Genomic DNA, 19,868 nt, shown 5'->3' with positions numbered 1-19,868 from the left:
ATGAGTTTTATGCTCATAGTGTTGTTTTTATTCAGAAAGGGATACCCTTATTTTTATTTTAAATAAGTTATAATTATGTTTTCTGTTTGCAAGAAGGAACTCCTTTCCTGCTACTTATATTACATAGTAACATTAGTGTAGGCTGTAAAAATACACAGTGGCCATCAAGACTTTTGTGCAGATAAAGTCTCCTCAAGTTCCAGAGACTGTTTTCTATCAAGAAAATACCATGATAGTGTTGCTTTATTACCCAAATGCAGACTTGTGAAGACTTCACCGCCAAATACTTATGGCACTGAAGCACCGTCAGAATTACAATTAGACGGGGGGGTTGGGAAAGATACATTAGCCTAATGTAGAGTAGAATGAAACGCATCATTGAATGCAAAACGAATGCTTTGTTGTTACAGCTCTATAGAAGAATTACTTACAGTAAAAACAGTAAAGCTTTTTGCAGGTCTGGCAGCTGCACTCAGCCTTCCACTGTCTGTTTTTCTCCATCCAGCTAGATGCTAGTTCGCTCTCATGGGCCTACCTTCATATAGGACTACTGCTCACAGTTTGTTTATAAGCCACTCTCTGAGGCACTAGGTCATGTCTGTGGCCACTATGGAGTTCAGGGCACTATAGAGATGCTTCTAAAGTGAGACTGAAAATAGGCCCTGACATTTCAATTACACGGAGGCCCAAACAGACCCCCACAGGCCCACTAAATAGTGTGTGTCTATGACATCTTACAGCAGCCCCTCTGGCATTTGCCAGAATCCACAGATTGCCAGTCCAGATCTAATTGCCAGTACTATGTACATCAGGTAGTTCCATGCTGTATTTTATGCTTTCTGCTTCTGAGCTACAGATTGCCTAATATCTACTGACACTGAGGATGCAAAGCCTAGTTACAGCTCCGTGCAGTACAGGTGTGTGATCCGTTATCCTGAAACCCATTATCCAGAAAGCTCTGAACTACGGGAAGGCCATCTCCCATAGACTCTGTTATTGCCAAATAATCCAAATATTTAAAAATTTCCTTTTTCTTTGTAATAATAAACAGTACTTTATACTTGGTCCAAACTGTGATTTAATTAATCTTTATTGGAAGCAAAACCAGACTATTGGGTTTATTTAATGTTTAACATGATTTTCTGGTAGCCTTTAAGGTATGAAGAACTGAAATTACGGAAATATCCATTAGCCAGGTCCAGAGCATTCTGAATAACAGAACCCATACCTATAGTAGAATAGTAAAAACAAAAGCACCCAGGGTCGCATGGTGCCAGGTTACGGTGCTGGCTTCACTAGAAAATATGTTGACTGGGGTGCCTGATTGTCTCAAATGCCCCACTAACATATAGTAAATATTATGTGCCTTGGGGAATGTATTTTGGTTCTTGCACGTTTATGCCGTTAATATTATCAGCCTGATTGCGGAATTACATACTGGGCCTGTATTCTGTAACTTTTTTTGGTGCCAATATCTCTGCAGGAAAGGGAGTGTTTTCAATTCTTTTTGTTTTATAACATTGACATAATGTTTATTCCTGATTGTATATGAAATAAAACGAGGAGTGTTGATTCTCTCCTCTATTACACTTTTTTTCCGTTTTGCCGTTTCGTTATTTTTCTTTTTTTTTTTTTCTTTTAATGGAGGGGTTGTCTTTATGCTGAGACAGGCTGAATTCCTTAACGCCACCCCGAAGTACAAGCTGAAGAAGCTGATTTTTATAGCAGTCCGAATAAGAATCAGTGCGCCATAGTGTTCTGAGACAGGTGTTGTTATTTACTTCCATTTATTTCATGTGTTAAGCAGTATGGCATTTCTCAGGCATAAACAACTTTCATAGTTGATTTACTGGAAATAAAGAAGGACAATGGTAACAACTTCCCTCTGTCATATCATATCCCAACTGCCAGTTATTTTCTTTCAGGGTAGGATAATTAAAGTTATAGGACAGTTCTTTTATTCACGTTGGATTGGCAGGTGTGCCCTTAAGACATAACTAGTATTTGGACTGGCTCTCTAGGTTGTCTGTTCACTAAATGAAGTGAATGGATCAGTAGCTGGAAGTTACGACCAAAAATAGTGCATCAATGGGTATATCCAGCACACTAGGGTCACAAGTGAATGTGACCGTTTTTGCTTGTGTGTCTGGCTACATAGAGTGCTATTAGTCACATTTAAATGTACTCTCCCTTAAACTATATGTCATAATAGGATTGTGTGTGTTTTTCTAATGTAATATTCCTTTGCGTACTCATTGTGGCCCATTTTCATAGCTCCGCCACATAGGAAATAAATTGGCATATACATAGGGGGATGATGGAGCTTCACACACACATGTTAAGTGGTTGCCATTTATCCTTCACTGAAGGACTCATTGAAAAGCACAGAAAGCGAGGGGATTCTACCTGAAGAACATTAGTGCAGTTGAAATGGTGTTACAGGGCCACTGCCAGTAGAGGATTCTTACAGACGGATCTTAAAAATAGATTAAAAAGACCTGTGTGAGGAAATTAATTATTCAAGATTACTGTCCATTTATTTGACTACCCTCACCTTTTTCAATAGAGGACAGTTGTTTTTCTATGAAAGGGCCCCATGACACCTTCAATAACGTTTTACTGCCAAAGCCAAAAGCAGCCTTGTGTTTATTGTACCTAAGAATATTAAAATTGGTTTTAGCAACACTATTCTAAAGCAGCATAGACACATTTCATCTTTCCCGTTGCCAGTGTTTATTGATAGAGCTAATAGCATTAAGCTGTTTATCTCCCAGTATCACAAATTCCTGATAACAGATTAGTTATGCTTTGTACCTTACCCCTGAGACTGCAAATATGGGATTCTCAACCTATTGCTCAGGACCCAAGGACCTTGCTATTAAGGGTTGGTCTCCATGATCCTAAAATGGAACGTTTTCTTACAATAGAAGCACAATACGTTCTAACCCAAACCTGACTTATTTTGGGTTCAAAATAAGCCGTATGTTAAACATTCAGCTTTGGCTTCTTTATAAGTGTTGGTAAGCTGCACATTTGAGAAAGCCTGACTGTGTGAGGACAACAAGCATACAGAGCACCTTGAGGTCTTTGGAAAATCTGCACCCATGGGTGCTAATGCCTGCATCTGCGGAACACCTTGGAATATATACTGGAGCAGCATGACAAGAGGACAGTCTACAAGTGAAAGTGTGAAACACATTGAAGCAGTTGGTATCTGTCACATACATGCAATGCCTTTGAATGGGGAATGAGCAAGAACATATGTTTCTTTATCTGAATACTCCAGGAATCCATCATTGTTGGTTAATAAACATTTTCATGGGGAACAGACATCTGAGGATGCACCTCTACATATGCGGTATGACTGCCTCCGGAACCCTAACAATCTAACCAACCAATGGCTGCTGCTTTCAGACTCTCTCTGCCTTTCTTTGTCAATTCTGACTCGTCTTCTGCTGCTTTCTCTAGGGAATTTCTGTTTCCCCGAATCTAAGGTTTTCTGAAAGATCTCTATTGCTTATTTATGGCTTTCCAGTTCTTGTTATATTCCTTTCTATTTGTTCTACTGGCTGCTTTTACTTATTACTAACACCTACCTTTCCTCCATGATTACTCCAAGGAAAGTATTTATAAATGCATTGACATAATTAAATGTAATATATGCAACATGCAATGTCCTGTCCCCATGCACATGCTAATTCTTTTATATTTTTTCTATTTCTTCAGGCCGTCGCTTATCACCTGTCACTCTGAGGTTGCCTGATTCCAATATGCCAATTGGTAGCTCACCTCTGTTGAGCCCAGCTCTTAGTGACACTGGTAGTACCAGAACTTATGATGCAGAATACTGTACCGAGAGAAAGGTGAGAATCTATGCTGCTCACAGTCTCTAAGCCAGGGGTCCCCAACCTTTTTTTACCCATGAGCAACATTTAGATGTAAAAAGAGTTATGTTCAACACAAGCATGAAGAATGTTCCTGGGTGGTGCAATATAAGTGCTGTTATTAGCCATTTGGTAGCCTCAGTATGGATTGTCAGCCTACAAGAGACTCTGTTTGGCAGGGCACCTGATTTTTATGCAACCAAAACTTGCCTCCAAGCCTGGAATTCAAAAATAAGCACCTGCTTTGAGGCCAGTGGGAGCAACTTCCAAGGGTTTCGGGGAGCAACATGTTGCTCACAAGCCACTGGTTGGGGGATCACTGCTCTAATTCAACATAGAAGTGGAAAACCTACATGGAGGAAAACTAGATCATACCTATACAGTTATGCTGCCATTTGTGTTTTAGGGTTCATAAGCAATGGTTGGGTAAATACATCAACACATACCGCTAGCTGGGGTTGCACTGAAGCCATCATTTTTCTTTTCTCAAACTACAACAAATGAAGATGTTGAAGTGGGAAAAAAGTCACTCAGACACAGGGAGTGCATAAAAGCTCCATGCAGATTGTGCCCTGGCGGGAATCAAACCTAGAACCCAGTGCTGCATGAAGTGCCTGTATATAGCGCTATAGGAAGAAGCACATTACAGTGAATTTGCTGGTGGAAGAAAGTGGATGATCCACTGTGTGGGCTCTTTGCCTAAAGGTTTCAGTGCATGAAATATTTTACTAGACTGGTAGTCAGTGTTGCAGTTGGACACACTGGGTCTGTGCAGGGCAATACTCTCATTTCAGAACACCAGCCCAAGGCTTTTGACTACTGATTAAAACAAACTTAGACAACGTTGCAGTTTTTAAAATGTTGAGGATAGGTTACTGAGATTTGTAGTCACCCTAGTGATTATTAGTGGAATATGAAGTACATAAATCACCATGTGGCCATCCTTATGATATGAGGTGCACAAGTCTGCAAGTAACATTCTCTGGTGTACAAAGTACACAAATCCCAGGGATGCTTTCCATTGTTTGTCAGGTGCACAAATTTATTGTTACTGTTTCTGTTATCTGAGGTGCAAAAGTAACCTGGTGACTATTTTCTGTTGTCCTTCAGCCAATGGATGAAGCATATTACATTACCAAGGAAATTTTAAGCACCGAGACATCTCATCTAAAGGACATAGAGGTTATTAGTGTGGTAAGTTTGTAGAATGGCAGGTATGTAAATATAGGGTGTTTACACTAGGGCTGTTGTACTGCAGCCTGGGAAATAGATACAACCATCCAAGTGATTTCATAGGGGCGTAGCTACAGAGGAAGCAGACCCTGTGGCTGCAGGGGACCTCCAGGAGGTATAGGGGGCCCCATGAAGCCCTAATTAATGAGCAATTTCAACATATATTGGTAAAGCATAACAACCTCTTGATATATTGGGGCCCCTAAAATTAATTTGCTGTGGGACCCAGTAACATCTATTTACACCCCTGGATTCCATTGACCCCAGCCTTTCCAAATATTGTATAGACTTTATTGTACAGCATTGAACCTATACCACTGGATATAACATATAATGAAGCCCTTATGTGAACCAATTGGAAGTGTTCTGAGTGTTAAATCTACATCTTGCTCAATAGGGCCTGTTAAACAATTATCTGCATTATAAGGGATGTAGAAAATCCTTCATAGTGTACATCCGCAATTTTATGTCCCTGGAATATGTTTTCCCAAAATGTATGCCATTTTTTTGTGGTCCCATACAGACATGCTTTGTTTTTTATTTCCCGAATGTAATGTTTTCTCGTAATTTATGCAGCCCCTTGGGAATATCGAAGTCGAAAGATTTACCGCAATGAGTTCGATCGAACAAATTAAATCCTTCGAAACGAACGATTGAAGGATTTTAATTAATCGATCGAACGATTTTTCTACGACCAAAAAAACCTTAGAAAGCCTATGGGGACCTTCCACATAGGCTAACATTGAGGTTCGGTAGGTTTTAGGTGGCGAAGTAGGGGGTCAAAGTTTTTTTTAAAGAGACAGTACTTCGACTATCGAAAGGTCGAATATTCAATGATTTTTATTTCGAATCGTTCGAGTCGAAGTCGTAGTCGAAGGTCAAAGTAGCCAAAAAAACCATTTGAAATTTGAAGTTTTTTTTTTATTCTATTCCTTCACTCGAGCTAAGTAAATGGGCCCCATAATCCTGACTTTGTTTCTTGGCAGTGGCTGCACAAAGTTCTCAGTAAAGGCGGTCTTCTTCTGGGGCCAGTTGAGCAGCTGATGAAACCTCTGTTTTCAAACATGGCACCCATGCAGCAGTTTCACAAGGACTTTCTGCAGCAGCTTGAGGATGTTGTTCTTCTCTGGTAACCATAATGCATTCTAACCAATAGACTTAGAGAGCCTTTCAGCCTTTCCTATTTGTATTAGTCCAATAGAATTAGTGTTTTTTATGTGCCTGTTGATTCTTTATAATGCTAACGGTGCAAGGGGCTGTTGGTTCACCATAGTATTGCACAGAGATAATAGCCGATACAATGGTGAACTATGGTGCTATACAAAGGCTTTCCATTGCAATTCACTGGTCACACCAAAGAACCCTTGCTTTCTTACTCTCCATTTTTTATCACTAGGCTTATTATACACTGACCATTGTATACATTAAAATGAATTGACTTTTGCTTTTGATATGTATTTCTCTTTTCTCTCTTGTATTTTGCCAGGGAGGGGAGATTTGTACATGCCAAGGATACCCAGATCATTGGGGACCTTGTGCTAAGGAATATGACAGCTCTACGGGTGAGACTATTCATTCCTTTATGTCTGTTTCTGAGTGTAAAGTCAGAATGCAATATGTTACCATGTAATACCTGCTAGAATTATCTTCTTTACCACTTATTTTATAGCACTAGTAATGGTATGGTTAAAGGAGAAATAAACACTACAAATGATTATGGCTAAAAATGCCATGTCTTGTATCACAAATTATCAAGCAGAAAATGAGGTTGGCCTGTAATATAAGCTGATGTTACAGGACTGATTATTAAATTCTGATGCTAGTTGCACTGGTTTCTGTACTGTCATGTAGTAATTATCTGTATTAATTACTAATCAGCCTTATATTGTGACATTTCTATTCTATGTGTACTGTATATTGTGAGTGGTTCCCTAAGCTTAGTAAGTGACAGCAGCACAGAGCATGTGCAGTGAATCAGCAGAAAAGAAGATGGGGAGCTACTGGGGCATCTTTGGAGACACAGATCTTTACTGCTAAAGGGCTGTGGTTGCCTTGGGCTGGTACAGAAGCCCAAAAGATAATGTACACAATTTCTAGCTATTTCTTTAATTAAGCTTTAGTTCTCACGAGTACCCCTATAGGTTGTACAATATATTAGTTGTGACCCAGACACAGGGAGATTTTTACCTATAGTCACATTGGGCTCATGCAGGAATAGAACCTACCTACTGGGCCAATCAGCCATCTTTAATAATTGTTGTACCGTGTCTTGTGTGATTGGTGCCAGTTTAGCTAGTCATTTTCTGTCCACTGTTAATATAAGCCATTTTTATAGTTCACTTATATAAAGTGTTGACATATTTGACAGCGCTTAACAGAGATGATACATTATTCACATCTGGGCAATTTATCCTCTTTTGTTTTCATTGATCCAATTCTACCTTTTTCAAGAAGGGGCCCTAATATGCTGATGATATGCTTAGTTCACATTATGCATCCTTCTGTATGTATGAAAGTTCATTTTCTCTTTTTCAGTACTAATTCTTTTTTTCCTTTTCAGGCTCTGCTGCCTCACCTACACAAGTTGGAAGATGTGTTCCTGGAACTGCAGAGAAAATCCCCAGGGCAGCAGGAGGTGGACGTTTTTCTGCAGGAGTTTGAGCAGCAGAGGGTCTGTTACTTACCCCTCAGCTGTCTCCTGCTAAAACCCTTGCAGCGCCCACTGCAGTATGAGAAATTGCTAGAGAGACTTTGCCGCCATTACCCTCCTTCGCACCATGACTACAACAACTGCCAGCGTAAGTCATTAGAATTGAATTGAATCAGGGTTCTGATCTACACTATAGTTACCAGAATGACTTTGTGCTTTAGAGGGCGGTGCAATGGTGAGAAAGGGCCCTTAATTATTTATGCTCCTTAACTATTGTTAGAGGTTTAGGATGTAGGTGTCTGAGAAAAGAGAACCGTAGTTCCAGCTTTGAAACTTTGCAACAATTAGTAACATCACTATTGGCAATGCATTTTTTCTATTACAGTTCCCATGCCTTAGGAAATTAGGGCACACCCTATATTTATTCCCAGTAATTTAGGTAAATAGGTCGTATAATTTATATTAAAAAGTGCTGAATGACATACTTTTTCTGTATGTGGGAACATGCCTATAAGTCCTATCCGAAAGCACACCCAGTAACATTTCAGTACCCAGACATGATTATTTTCAGCTCATTGAGGTAAATAAAACAAGCACATCATTTTCACCATTTTACTCAAGTGTTAATGAAGGTGTGGAGCAGGGATCCTCAACCAGAGCAACAAAACAGGAGCTTATTTTTGAATTCCTGGTTTGGAAGCAAGTTTTGGTTAAATAAAATCCATATGTACTGCCAAACAGAGTCTCCTGTAGGCTGACAGTCCACAAAGCGCCTACACAATAGCCAACCACAGTCCTTATTTGAAACCCTCAGGAACTTTTTTTCATGCTTATGTTGCTCCCCAACTCTTTTTGCATTTAACTATGGCTCACGGGTAAAAAAGATTGAGGACCTCTGGTGCAAAGGCAGCTGAAGGTGAGGGTTAGGCAGTTACTTTTTCCTCTACTTGAGTAGATGATTGCAGGCATATAGCACTGGAAATCAGTACTTGCTATTGTTGTTCCAATGCTTTCTCGATCTGGTAAAGGTCTCTCAATACCATCCAAGATCTCTGGGCTTTTCTCTTGAAATGACTATTTATTTTGCAGGGGCATTGGTTGAGGCCAGTGCAGTTAGTTCCAGACTACGCCACCGCCTGTTACACCTACAGAATCTGCAGAGACTGGATCAGTTGCAGAGGGATCTGCTGGGAGGAGACCACTTGTCATCTCCAGGGCGGGTGTGTGCATATAACAACACAAAGCTTTGCATTGCTGTAACCAAACTAGATGTCCACTTGCTGATTCTACTTATACATATTCCTATACTGCTGGAGACAGGAAAATTCTGTAATGTTTTTGTTTTTCTTGCAGGAGTTTATCCGTGAGGGCTGTCTGTACAAACTGACCAAGAGTGGCCTGCAGCAGCGCATGTTCTACCTGGTAGGTATGGCCATGGCAGGAGAACCCCAGTACAGGTATAAGATCTTTTATACAGAAAGCTTTAAATTACAACAAGGCCATCTCCTATAGACTCTGTTTTATCCTTTTTTTAAAATGATTTCCTTTTTCTTACAAGTACTTGATCCCAACTAAGATATAATCAGTCCTTACTGGAGGCAAAACAATCCTTTTGGGTTTATTTGATGTTTACATGATTTCTTAGGGAGACTTATGGTATGGAGATCCAATTAACTGGCAAACCCCAGGTCCCAAGCATTCTGAATAACAGCTCCCATACCTGTAGTTCTAAATGTAGTGCAGATACATGAGAGAAACCCTCTAATTACCACTGAGTGAGCAGTCTGAGTCTAGGATTCAACAACTAATTACACATAAAATGTTGAAATGTTCTTCTCGTGTTCTGTAACTTGCATATTTCAAGGATATGAAACCTGTGTCGTGCAGCTCCCAGAATTCATCCACATTTACTGGCTTTATGTAATGCTTGGTTCTGTAATAGTTACCTTTTTTTTATAACTTTCTTTTTATTGAGATTTTGAAATTTTTTTTCCATAATAAACAAAAAGAATAAAGAAAAATGAGTTCAAATGTTTAGCAATTACACATTGTCATTTGTAGTTACATCAGCTTCATCCGGTTATTGTGCAATATACATGGAATAATATCCGTATACAATTCCAAGTTTACATATAAAAAGAAAGAAAGAAAACTGCATTAACCAATTGGGCACATAGCGATCGTTTCTAGGGGTGGCAGCTTGAGCAACTCTTCTGCTTTGCCCCTTTCCCAGAGTTATGCATCCCATTGTTATATATAGTTAGAGTTCTTGAGTTGGCTAGAGAATTCAGTTGGCTAATTTTTGGGTTGGGTTTTTTTAACTAGGGGATTTTCTTCCCCAGTATAAATAGTTACCTTTTTTTTTAATGTATGGTAATGATTAACTACAAACAATACCTACTAATTTGTGGAATCATTTAGAATGCAGTGTGAACAGGCTGCTCATATACTTTCTGTTCAGTTTTCAGATATGCTGCTGTACACTCGAAAGGGCCTGAGCTGTACCAATCAATTCCGGGTGCATGGACGCCTTCCATTGCATGGCATGCTGGTAAGTAGGAACTAGAGTGTAATGCATGCTGGGAAACCACCAAGGGCAGAAATGCTTCTGCCCTTTGGCACACAGCAATGTATACATGGACAGACACCTCCCAATGTCACTAACACGTGTTCTTCTTTCATTTGTCTTTTCTTTGTGCACCCCCTGTCTCTCTAACTGCCCCTGCAGCTGATGGTCTTGGATCCCCCTGTGAGTATATTTGGGATTCTTAATGTGCAGCATGTGTGATTGGTTGCAGCCACCTTGCTATATATGGTGTGTCATCCTAAAAACCCATTTGCTGTATGTGTTGGATCTCTGTGGCTTATAGAGCAGTACGAGTTATCGCTTCTTAGGGCCCAGGCAAAGAGGGACCACTAGTATAGTTGTACTTCCCCTTATGGATATTAGTGTCATGTGGGTTTCCTATCCTTGTGACTGTTGCTGAACCCCGATTGTTAGTGTCTGTTTCACCATCCATTTCTAATCATGTGCACAGGCTGAGGATAGCTACAGTTCTGTCCCTCACTGCTTCACTATCTACTCAGCACAGACAACTATAGGAGTGGCAGCCAGGTGAGTCCAACCACTGTAGTTTGACAATAGAGATTCCAAAGGCCAGTTAAAGGTACACAACCTAAACTACAAATGGCTTCATATATAAAGACCCACAAATAATCTTTACAAATGCCTGTGTAAGTTTTCAGGGGCTTTCCCAGGACCAAATATATAAGCGTTACATGTTTGGCGCCATTTTTAACCTAGAGTAGTGTTAAGTGAGGTCACTGAGCCTCCATAGAAGGCCTAGTTTGCAGTGAATAGTAATAAAAGACAGAGAAAGAAATACTGATGCATAAAAAGTACCAAGGAAAGAGTACCAAAATGGAAGTGTTTGGATGCCCCAATGGGCACGGTTGGTTCAGTTAACAGGAAAAGGAAGCACCACCCAGGTTGTGCTTCAAACAAGAGGGAGCCTCAGGAGAGAAGCCAACCATTACTCTGAAGGAGCTAAAGAGTGCATAAGCTACCAGTCAACCATATCAAGGGCTCTGCATGCCACTGGCCTGTATGGGGGGGGGGGGGCGCACAAAAAAAACAATTTCTCCAAAGAAACCAAGAAAATGCACTTGTGAATGAGAATGACGCAGATGAGACAGAGCTTTTTAGCCAAAGTCCAAAGCAATGTGTGTGATGATGTTCACACCTCAAAAACCCTGTAACTGCATTGTATGTTATTCTGGAATTGTTCTTTTCAGAGGCATTGTCCCTGGCCTCTTGTTATAGCAAAGGAAGAATGAATGGTGCCAAGTGTAGGGAAATGCTGCAAAAGAGCCTGTTTCTGTCTCTACAAAAACAGAAGAGTGAGTTGCAGCAGGATTGTCCAACTATCACTGAACAGCCAAGAGCAAATCTGCCTGCAACAAAAGCTGGTACATACCCCAAAATATATAAAGGGTAACCCTCTCTAAACCCTCTCTAGACAGTGCTATTAGGGAAGCAGGGAGTGTTTGGGAATACATGCCAGTATTTCTGAGGAAATCCCAGTGTTACTGACACACATACTCCATAATATGTTTCCCATTCAGGTGGATACAAAGCGTCAACAGACTTGGGTGGTTTGCTCTCCATAGATGAATTTAAGCCACCCCTTTGCAGTAACCCACTCCCCCAACAGAACAAACCATTTCCCCAAATTTCATTACTGACAGGTGCAGTTCAGCAGGTGGAGACCTTTTTGCACATTTATCTTGTCTTTCTTTTTGTATCATTCACACTTTTGTGGTGAACTTTCTAATGCTTTGCCTCTTGTGTAACAAAGTTTATCACATGTACAACTCATGCAAATCCATGCCTATATTGTTATGTGACTGTTTAACTAACCTAAGTGTCAGCTTGTTTGCATGAAATGTGTTGGTTTGGATCAATTTCCATCTCTTTAATATTGATGTCCCTTTTATAATTGTCCTTTTTTCTTCTGTATGTTTCTTCTCGCCTCATTCTTACTCTCTTTGTGCCCATTGTCTCTCACTTGCAGTTCACAGCAGGATATGAGGCGCTGGTTGGATGATCTGAACGCTGCAATAAGCCGTGCCCCCAGATACAGTGAACTCTCTGCCCAATCCCTTCAGCGTAAGTCTTCCTAATTCTACTTTTAAACAATCCATTACTAAACCACTGGATCTTTTCAGTCCTTAGCATTGACTTAAATGACAAAAACACTTTCTATAATAAACAACATTATAATCTTTCCCTTTTCTTTCAGTATATATATATATATATATATATATATATATATATATATATATATATATATATATATATATATATATATATATATATATATATATATTACAGTTATAGCCCAATGTTTGGTCACTATAACAGAGGAAGGTGCCATTTAGAAAGAAAGAAATGACAGTTAGTGCTACTAACACAGCAAACACTTGGGTCACAATGACATGATTAATAAATGTTGAAAAAGTGTCACATACAAGAATTAATCACTTCAAGGGTGATGCTCAAGGCACGCTTTCAGATGCAGGGTGTCATGTATTTAAGCATCCCAAAAAGTGCCCACATTGACATGCAATTTAGTTGCCTATGTATTTCTGCAAATTCAGCTGATAGCAGCCCAGGAAATACATAGCACCGTGTATCTAGGCTAGTGTATAGTTCCAGGACCAGAGATTGGAGTATAGACATTTTAGCAGGCAACACAGATGAAGCTTTTAGATTGGAAAATGGCAGAGCCATGGAAATGAGATTGGAGATGCAATGGCAAATGAGTAGAGAATTAGAGCTGCATGGACAGTGAGAAGGGGGTTTGGAACTGTAGGAATGGAGCTTGGAGCTATAACATCAGAGTACACAGACTGAAGCTCTAGGAGTTAAGAATGGAGTTTGGGGCTGTAGGTGGAGAATTAAGATTGGAGCTGCATGGCAAGAGACTGGAGAAATGGGGTTGGAGCTGTAGGAGTGGAGAAAAAGAGACTGGAGATGAAGGAGTGAGTAGTTGAAATTGGAGCTGCATGGCAAGTGTGTGAAGAAGGGTTTATGTTGCTGTAGGAATAGAGATTGACGCTGCAACAGCAGTGAAAATAGATTTTGGGGCTGTAGGAGTGGAGAATTGAGAATGGAGTTGTATAGTGATAGAGTAGAGGAAGAGTATTGGAGCTTGTAGGATTGAGGAATGAAGACTGGAAGTTTAGGAACAAATGTTGAATGTAGTATTGGGTGCAGGTAAAGTTGCTGTACTGTATTAGCCAGTTAAAATGTTACAGGGCAACCTAACAAAAGTGGTATAAAGGTTATTGGCTAACTAATATAATCATAGCAAGCTTTTATTTTTTTTTAATCAGCTTGAAAAAGGAACTGTTCTGAAAGCTTGCTATGATTATATTAGTTAGCCAATAAAGGTATCACCTTTATACAACTTATGTTATGTTTTTATTTCAGAAGGGTTGCCCTGTAAAATTGTATTGTGTACAGACTTTAGTGGAAGCTGAATGTGTTAATATGTGTATATTATCAACAGAGCCAGTTATCATATCCTCTGGAGAAAGCCATCATCCTAACACACTGAGCCACGTTTGCTGGTATCGGAACCAGAGTGTCTCCCTCGCTGATCACCTTACTATGATGGAGGTAACAATCTGCAGTCATGGTTATCAGTCATACAAAAGAGTGTCTGTCTTGTACATGTAGAAATGTTCCAGATTAGACCATTGAGGGTCTCATGTGTGACATTTGATTTCATACAGTGATGAGCAGCGTGTAGATAGAACCCCTGGATATATCTGCCTTAGGCTGTTGTCAATTCCAGGGTCCCCTTAGCCTTAGACACAGAACGGACTCTAGTCTCTAGTGACCAAGACAAGACTATCTTGTGACTATTTTTCTATGTAGAGTGTGAGTCACAAATTTGCATCTTCATTGGCGAATTGATTTTCAAGATACAATCTTGTGACATAGCTCTCATCTGATAAGCCATCCATATACAGTATATATAGTGAATAAAGTACCCCTATTGTCAAATATAAGGATGTTATAAATTACCGAGGAGTTCCATGATTATATAAAAGCACGAGGCTGAAGGCAGAGTCATGGAACTCTGAGTTGACTTCTAATATCCTCATATTTTGAAACAGGGGGTATTTTATTACAATATGGAGGAAGAAGACAGAGTTCCAGGTAACTCTGTCTTCTTCCTCCATATTCTGTGCTGTGTGGGACACCAAGGGATTCCTGCGCCCAGCCAACTCATTTTCGGACCCTGCCAGCTACATCACGTTGAATTGCAGTGAGTGGGAGCGTTTGTTGTATTTATTATAATACACACGTTTCAGCGAGTCATGTGACAGATCGACTAAGCTCAAATTATAACTGATGACATCACTAAGCACCATTTATAAAGATATAACTTACAGGATATTCATGGCTTTTGTGTATTATAATACAATAATGTGATCTCCTGTTCAATAGCGTCAATACCTGTGAGCGCCCTCTGCGTGACATCACTCTTGAGGTGCGTTGCTAGAGGGACCACCCTACCCCACCCCCTACCACTCCAGATTTGATAGGAAAGCATCTGGCAGCAGGGGAAGTGTTTCTTTTTCAAAAAAAGTTCTTACCATATAAGCATCCGAGGGCTGCCCCCTTAAAAGAACAGTAACACCAAAAAATTAAAATGTTTTAATATCATGTTACCCTGCACTGGTAAAACTGATGTGTTTGCTTCAGAAACACTACTATAGTTCATATAAACAAGCTGCTGAGTAGCAATGGCAGAAATTGAAAAAAAGTCTATATGGCACAGGTTAAATAGTGGATAACAGATAACACCATTATGTTCTACAGAGCTTATCTGATATCTGCCGTATAAGGGACACGCTGCTATTTCGGGAGATTAGTCGTCCAGTGACAAATCGCTTCTTCGGGTGACTAATCTCCCTGAACTGCCTTCCTGTTGGTTAGAATGTAAATCGCCGGCGGGATGGCACTCGGATCTCTTCAGCTTTCTAAAGTCGCCTGAAGTTTCCTAGAAGAAGAATCGATTGGTCGCTGGGTGACTAATCTCCCAAAATAGAAGCGTGTCTCTGCCCTAAACTGAGCCTTTTCTCATTTGAATGGCTGCCCCCATTGCTACACAGCAGCTTATTTATATAAACAATAGTAGTGTTTCTGAAGCAAACACAGCAGTTTTACTGGTGCAGGACAACACTGCATTATATTTTTATTACTTTAAAACATTTTTATTTTTTGATGTTACTGCTCCTTTAATGCTGCTAACCTAGGCACTGGCCCTTGAGTGCCTATATGATAAATACCCCCCTGCTCCTGTTGTAAAATATAAGGATATTAGAAGTCATCTTGGAGTTCAATGACATGGCCATGAAACTTCTCAGTGACTTGGAATATCATTATGTTTTACAACAGGGGTTACATGTTTCAATATAAAATACACAAGAGCCATTCATTTGTGATGTCATGTTTCCATGTGACTCACTGACACTTTATATTTTATTGTATTATAATAGTAATAAGTTTATATGGTCCTGGAACCCCATTGTGACTTGTAATATCCTGATATTTTACAATAGGGGGTCCATTATTCCCGGTATATATATATCTCTGTGCATTGCTATTTGGGAGGGAATATTAAAAGATTAAAATGAGGTTTGTGTGTCTGCAGAACCAGCTCTCCGGCTATCTTCTTCGCAAATTTAAGAACAGCAATGGGTGGCAGCGCCTGTGGGTGGTCTTTACCAACTTTTGCCTTTTCTTCTACAAAACTCATCAGGTACATTTTAAAAAAAGTGTGTGTTATTTTGCAGTGAATTGCAGGTGGGGGTATCCTGCTTAATAAGCACCTATTCCTTCCTGTGCCCATTATCTTCATATACTGTATCCTTGGCTCAACACTTCTTTTTGGCTGCATGAAATTAATTCTATCCATTTTAAGAACCAATCTAAAGCCAAAACATTAATTAAGGTAAACTTGCCCAGGGTGCTTTTCTAAGCAGATATTTGAATTATTAGACTGCTAATGTCAGGCTTTTGGCTCAACTGAGAATCTGCAAACCCAAGAGTGAACTCAACCCAGAAAATGCATCAACAGGGTCGCTGACACGCTGGACCTTCATAAAAACCTGTTCAGCTGAAGCCTGCCTAACAGTATTAAAGGAGACATATAGGATAAATGATAAAACCCTAATTTTGTAGGCAATTATAGGTAATATATGGTGTTACTTTTACATGGTGCAAAAAATTAATATTATCTTTAAAAATCACCTCTTTGTTGGAGCTCCCTATAGATATTCTCTGGTCCCTGTCTATGTTTCAATGAGGGGTGGGCGTGTCCTAACAGTCTTTGCCAGAAGCACAGTAGGAGGGGGACAGCCAATCACAGCCCTGCAGTCACACAAGTACAGACAGGCTTCAGTTCCCTATCAGGTCCTGCTAGCTGCTGATTGGTTCCTGTCTTTACAGTGAAGTGAGCTGAGAGCCGCCGGCTCCCCTGCACAGCCTGGGAATTTAGGGATCAGGAAGTGGAAAAGAAGGGAGGGATTATTAGGGGTTTTTGCAGAAATATTCAATAAATCAGCCTGAAACACTACTTTTTTAAGCACAATTCTTCTATATCTAAATGAGTATAATGCACTGGTACCTTAAATAAATTTGAAATGTATTTTTTTGAGTTTAGATCTCCTTTAATGCATTCATTCCCTCAGTATTTTTAATGGACAGGCATTAATGAAGCAAGAATTCATTCATGTACAATTAGCATCCCTAGAAATAGAACATTTAGCTAATGTACCCCAAACTTGTTTGAATGCACATGAGGAGTTCAAACCGATGGACCTAAAATTAAGACCATTTTTAGTATAGCTACTGGCTTAGAAACAGTAAATGAAAAGCCCATTATAGGGGAGGGAACCAGGAGGGAACCCTCCCAAGCAATTTTGCCTGTCATACATACACTTCATACAGACTCCCAATCACCCGCGTGCCAAGTGCAGAGTTGGACGGCTGAGTTGGGAGCCGCCATGTTGTGCTGAATCACGTCCTGTGCTGGAACATCATGTGAATACTTTTGTGCTCATATCCTTCCAGCTGGGAAACTGCTAATATATATCTAATATACTGTATCTATTGGACTAACAGGAGGATGCACCTCTCGCCTCTCTGCCTCTCCTGGGATACACCGTGAGCGTCCCATCCACCTCAGATCCTGTCAGCTGCCAGAACGTATTCAAACTCCACTTCAAATCACACGTGTACTTCTTCAGAACAGACAGCGAGTATACGTGGAGAAGGTTTGTAGAAAAGTCGCATCTTACTCTCCTGCTGAAGCAGCTGCACGTGTCTCTGACACACGAGACAAGATGGCAGTGCTTTACTCCGTAAAATAGTATCCCCAGGCGGGTGCGCTTTTTAGGCAAAGTCTAGGGTCAAACGTTAGCAATTATCACTGGGGGAGGGGTTCTAAAAAATTGACACCCCCAGTGATTAATCCTTTTATTGTCATTTAAATTGGCTGGTAATATTTGCACAAGGCCAAATGATCGTAAGAGATTGGAATATGAATAGGAGAGTCCCTAAATATAAAGATGAGTAAAAAAACTAGTAGCAATAACAGCTGAAGTATAGCCTTACAGAGCATTTGGATTCTAGATGGGGTCAGCGACCCCTTTGTAAAAGTTGGAAAGAGTCAGAAGAAGAAGGCAAATAAATCAAAAAACTATAAAAAAGAAAAAATGAAGACCAAGTGAAAAGTTGCTTAAAATTGGCCATTTTATAACATACTAAAGGTGAACCACCCCTTTAAATATATAATATAATATTGGAAAATACCTTGTTTCCGTGTGTGTGTGTATGTGTGTATATAATCTCTATATAATCTCTTCTGTTAGTGAGACTCACTGGCCATCTTCATTGGCAGTTTCAGCTACAGAGAGCGTATTCTCTGCCACATTTAAGCCACTGCGCTGCTCTTCCCATATGGCCGATGGTTTCAGTGTTGGATGGTCCTGCTGACTTTTTAAAATAGGTTTCTACTGGAATCCCAGTCAGGACTAAAAGGAGAATGAAAGGTAGAGTCAATGGGAAGTGCCAAGCTGTTTGGAAAGCTCTACTGATTCTAGTCACCTTGTGCCCCATACTCCTCCTCTTTAAAAGTCCTTCTCCTGTGAGCTCCTTGTGACCATTCTCTTCTGGCATCACATGCTTCCCCTGCAGCAACTCAACCTGGGCACATGCCTATTACACAAATTTCCAAAGACGGTCTCTTCCATCCATGTGCTCACCCAAGAAATGCCTGGGATACTCAAGAAAAAAGTACCTGAGCAGGTGCATTTTCTTTATGAAATAGAACACAAACCCATGGTAGGAGGTTGGCAACTAGAATCACTGTCTGACAATTAGGGATTCAGTCTTTTTCTGCAGGATTCAGATTTGGCTGAATCCTTCTGCCCGGCCAAACCATAATTTGCATATGCAAAGTAGGGACGGGAAGGGAAATTGCGTTACTTTTTGTCACAAAACAAGGAAGTAAAAAAATTTTCCCCTTTGGATTCAGTTCGGTATTCGGTCGAATTTTTCGCTCTGGATTTGGGGGTTCGGCAGAATCCAAAATAGTGCATCCCTACTGACAATGCCTAAAAACTTGATGCCCCCTCCCCCAGCTTTTTCTACCTTTTAATTGAAAATAAATAAATCATGTGAATTATGCACCAACATCACAAGAAAATGTATAACACTTGAAAATAGAACCCAAATGTAAGTATTTTGATTCTATTCATATAATATGCTTGTGCGAGTATAACGACTAATGTGCATCTTCCTCATTCCAACAAGCGAGTGTATTTGACTGTAGGTTACATGGGAATTCTCTTTGTCTTTTCAGGTGGATGGAGGTGATTAGACGCGGGGTCAGTTCTCCGGGGAAGATAGGATATTTGACTGAGGACGGGAGCTGTGCGGTGTAGCCAATAACACGTCTATGTTGTTTTCTTTCTAGTGCTGCTCCGTGTTCATGTGAATGTACAGAAACCACTGGGCTGAACACAAGAAGTTAAACTAAGTGTTAGAGCTGAACTACATGCAGATTGGGTAGGATGCTGTCAGACTGACAGATTGCACACTACAAGTTGGAAGTAGTTGCACTGCTCAAAACAAATTATAGGAAAAGCATATTGGAAGGAACTCTGCATCCAACATAATCTGAGTGTCAGAGAGACTTTTCCTTCTCATTGAAATACACTGACTGTGTGTTTTGTTAAAGGAATAGTAACACCAATTGTTTTAGTGCTTAAAGGGGAAAGTCTAAAATAAAATATCTGTATCTTGTATACTAAACATAAACTTTACTGCACCACAAGCCGAATCAAACAAATAATGTATGCTTTCAAAGTTGGCCACAGGGCGTCACCATCTTGTAACTTTGTTAACAATCTTTGCAAGACCAAGACTGTGCACATGCTCAGTGTGGCTTAGGCTTCAGTTGGGAAGTTAAGGTAAATTATCAAAACAGCACAAGTCAAATAATATCTGCCAGAAGCCG

General features: G+C 40.1%; 1 protein-coding gene across 1 annotated transcript in view; it reads left to right on the top strand.

Moving 5' to 3' along the window:
• The window catches only part of farp2.L (FERM, ARH/RhoGEF and pleckstrin domain protein 2 L homeolog), a 76,994-nt gene extending 57,349 nt beyond the window's left edge, over positions 1-19,645 (top strand). The window contains exons 14-29 of the mRNA XM_041563795.1: positions 3,241-3,358; positions 3,727-3,863; positions 4,995-5,078; positions 6,104-6,246; positions 6,604-6,679; positions 7,678-7,915; positions 8,857-8,987; positions 9,121-9,189; positions 10,229-10,318; positions 10,496-10,516; positions 10,806-10,882; positions 12,342-12,436; positions 13,842-13,951; positions 15,999-16,106; positions 17,471-17,622; positions 19,212-19,645. Coding sequence (XP_041419729.1) covers positions 3,241-3,358; positions 3,727-3,863; positions 4,995-5,078; positions 6,104-6,246; positions 6,604-6,679; positions 7,678-7,915; positions 8,857-8,987; positions 9,121-9,189; positions 10,229-10,318; positions 10,496-10,516; positions 10,806-10,882; positions 12,342-12,436; positions 13,842-13,951; positions 15,999-16,106; positions 17,471-17,622; positions 19,212-19,293 — 1,731 coding nt within the window. The 3' untranslated portion in view covers positions 19,294-19,645. The remainder of the gene's footprint in view (positions 1-3,240; positions 3,359-3,726; positions 3,864-4,994; positions 5,079-6,103; positions 6,247-6,603; positions 6,680-7,677; positions 7,916-8,856; positions 8,988-9,120; positions 9,190-10,228; positions 10,319-10,495; positions 10,517-10,805; positions 10,883-12,341; positions 12,437-13,841; positions 13,952-15,998; positions 16,107-17,470; positions 17,623-19,211) is intronic.
• The last annotated feature ends 223 nt before the right edge of the window (positions 19,646-19,868 follow it).

The sequence above is a fragment of the Xenopus laevis genome, chromosome 5L (assembly GCF_017654675.1).
Source record: "Xenopus laevis strain J_2021 chromosome 5L, Xenopus_laevis_v10.1, whole genome shotgun sequence".
NCBI lineage: Eukaryota > Metazoa > Chordata > Amphibia > Anura > Pipidae > Xenopus > Xenopus laevis.
Note: the sequence above shows the minus strand (reverse complement) of the source record. Positions and strands in the feature narration are given on the sequence as shown.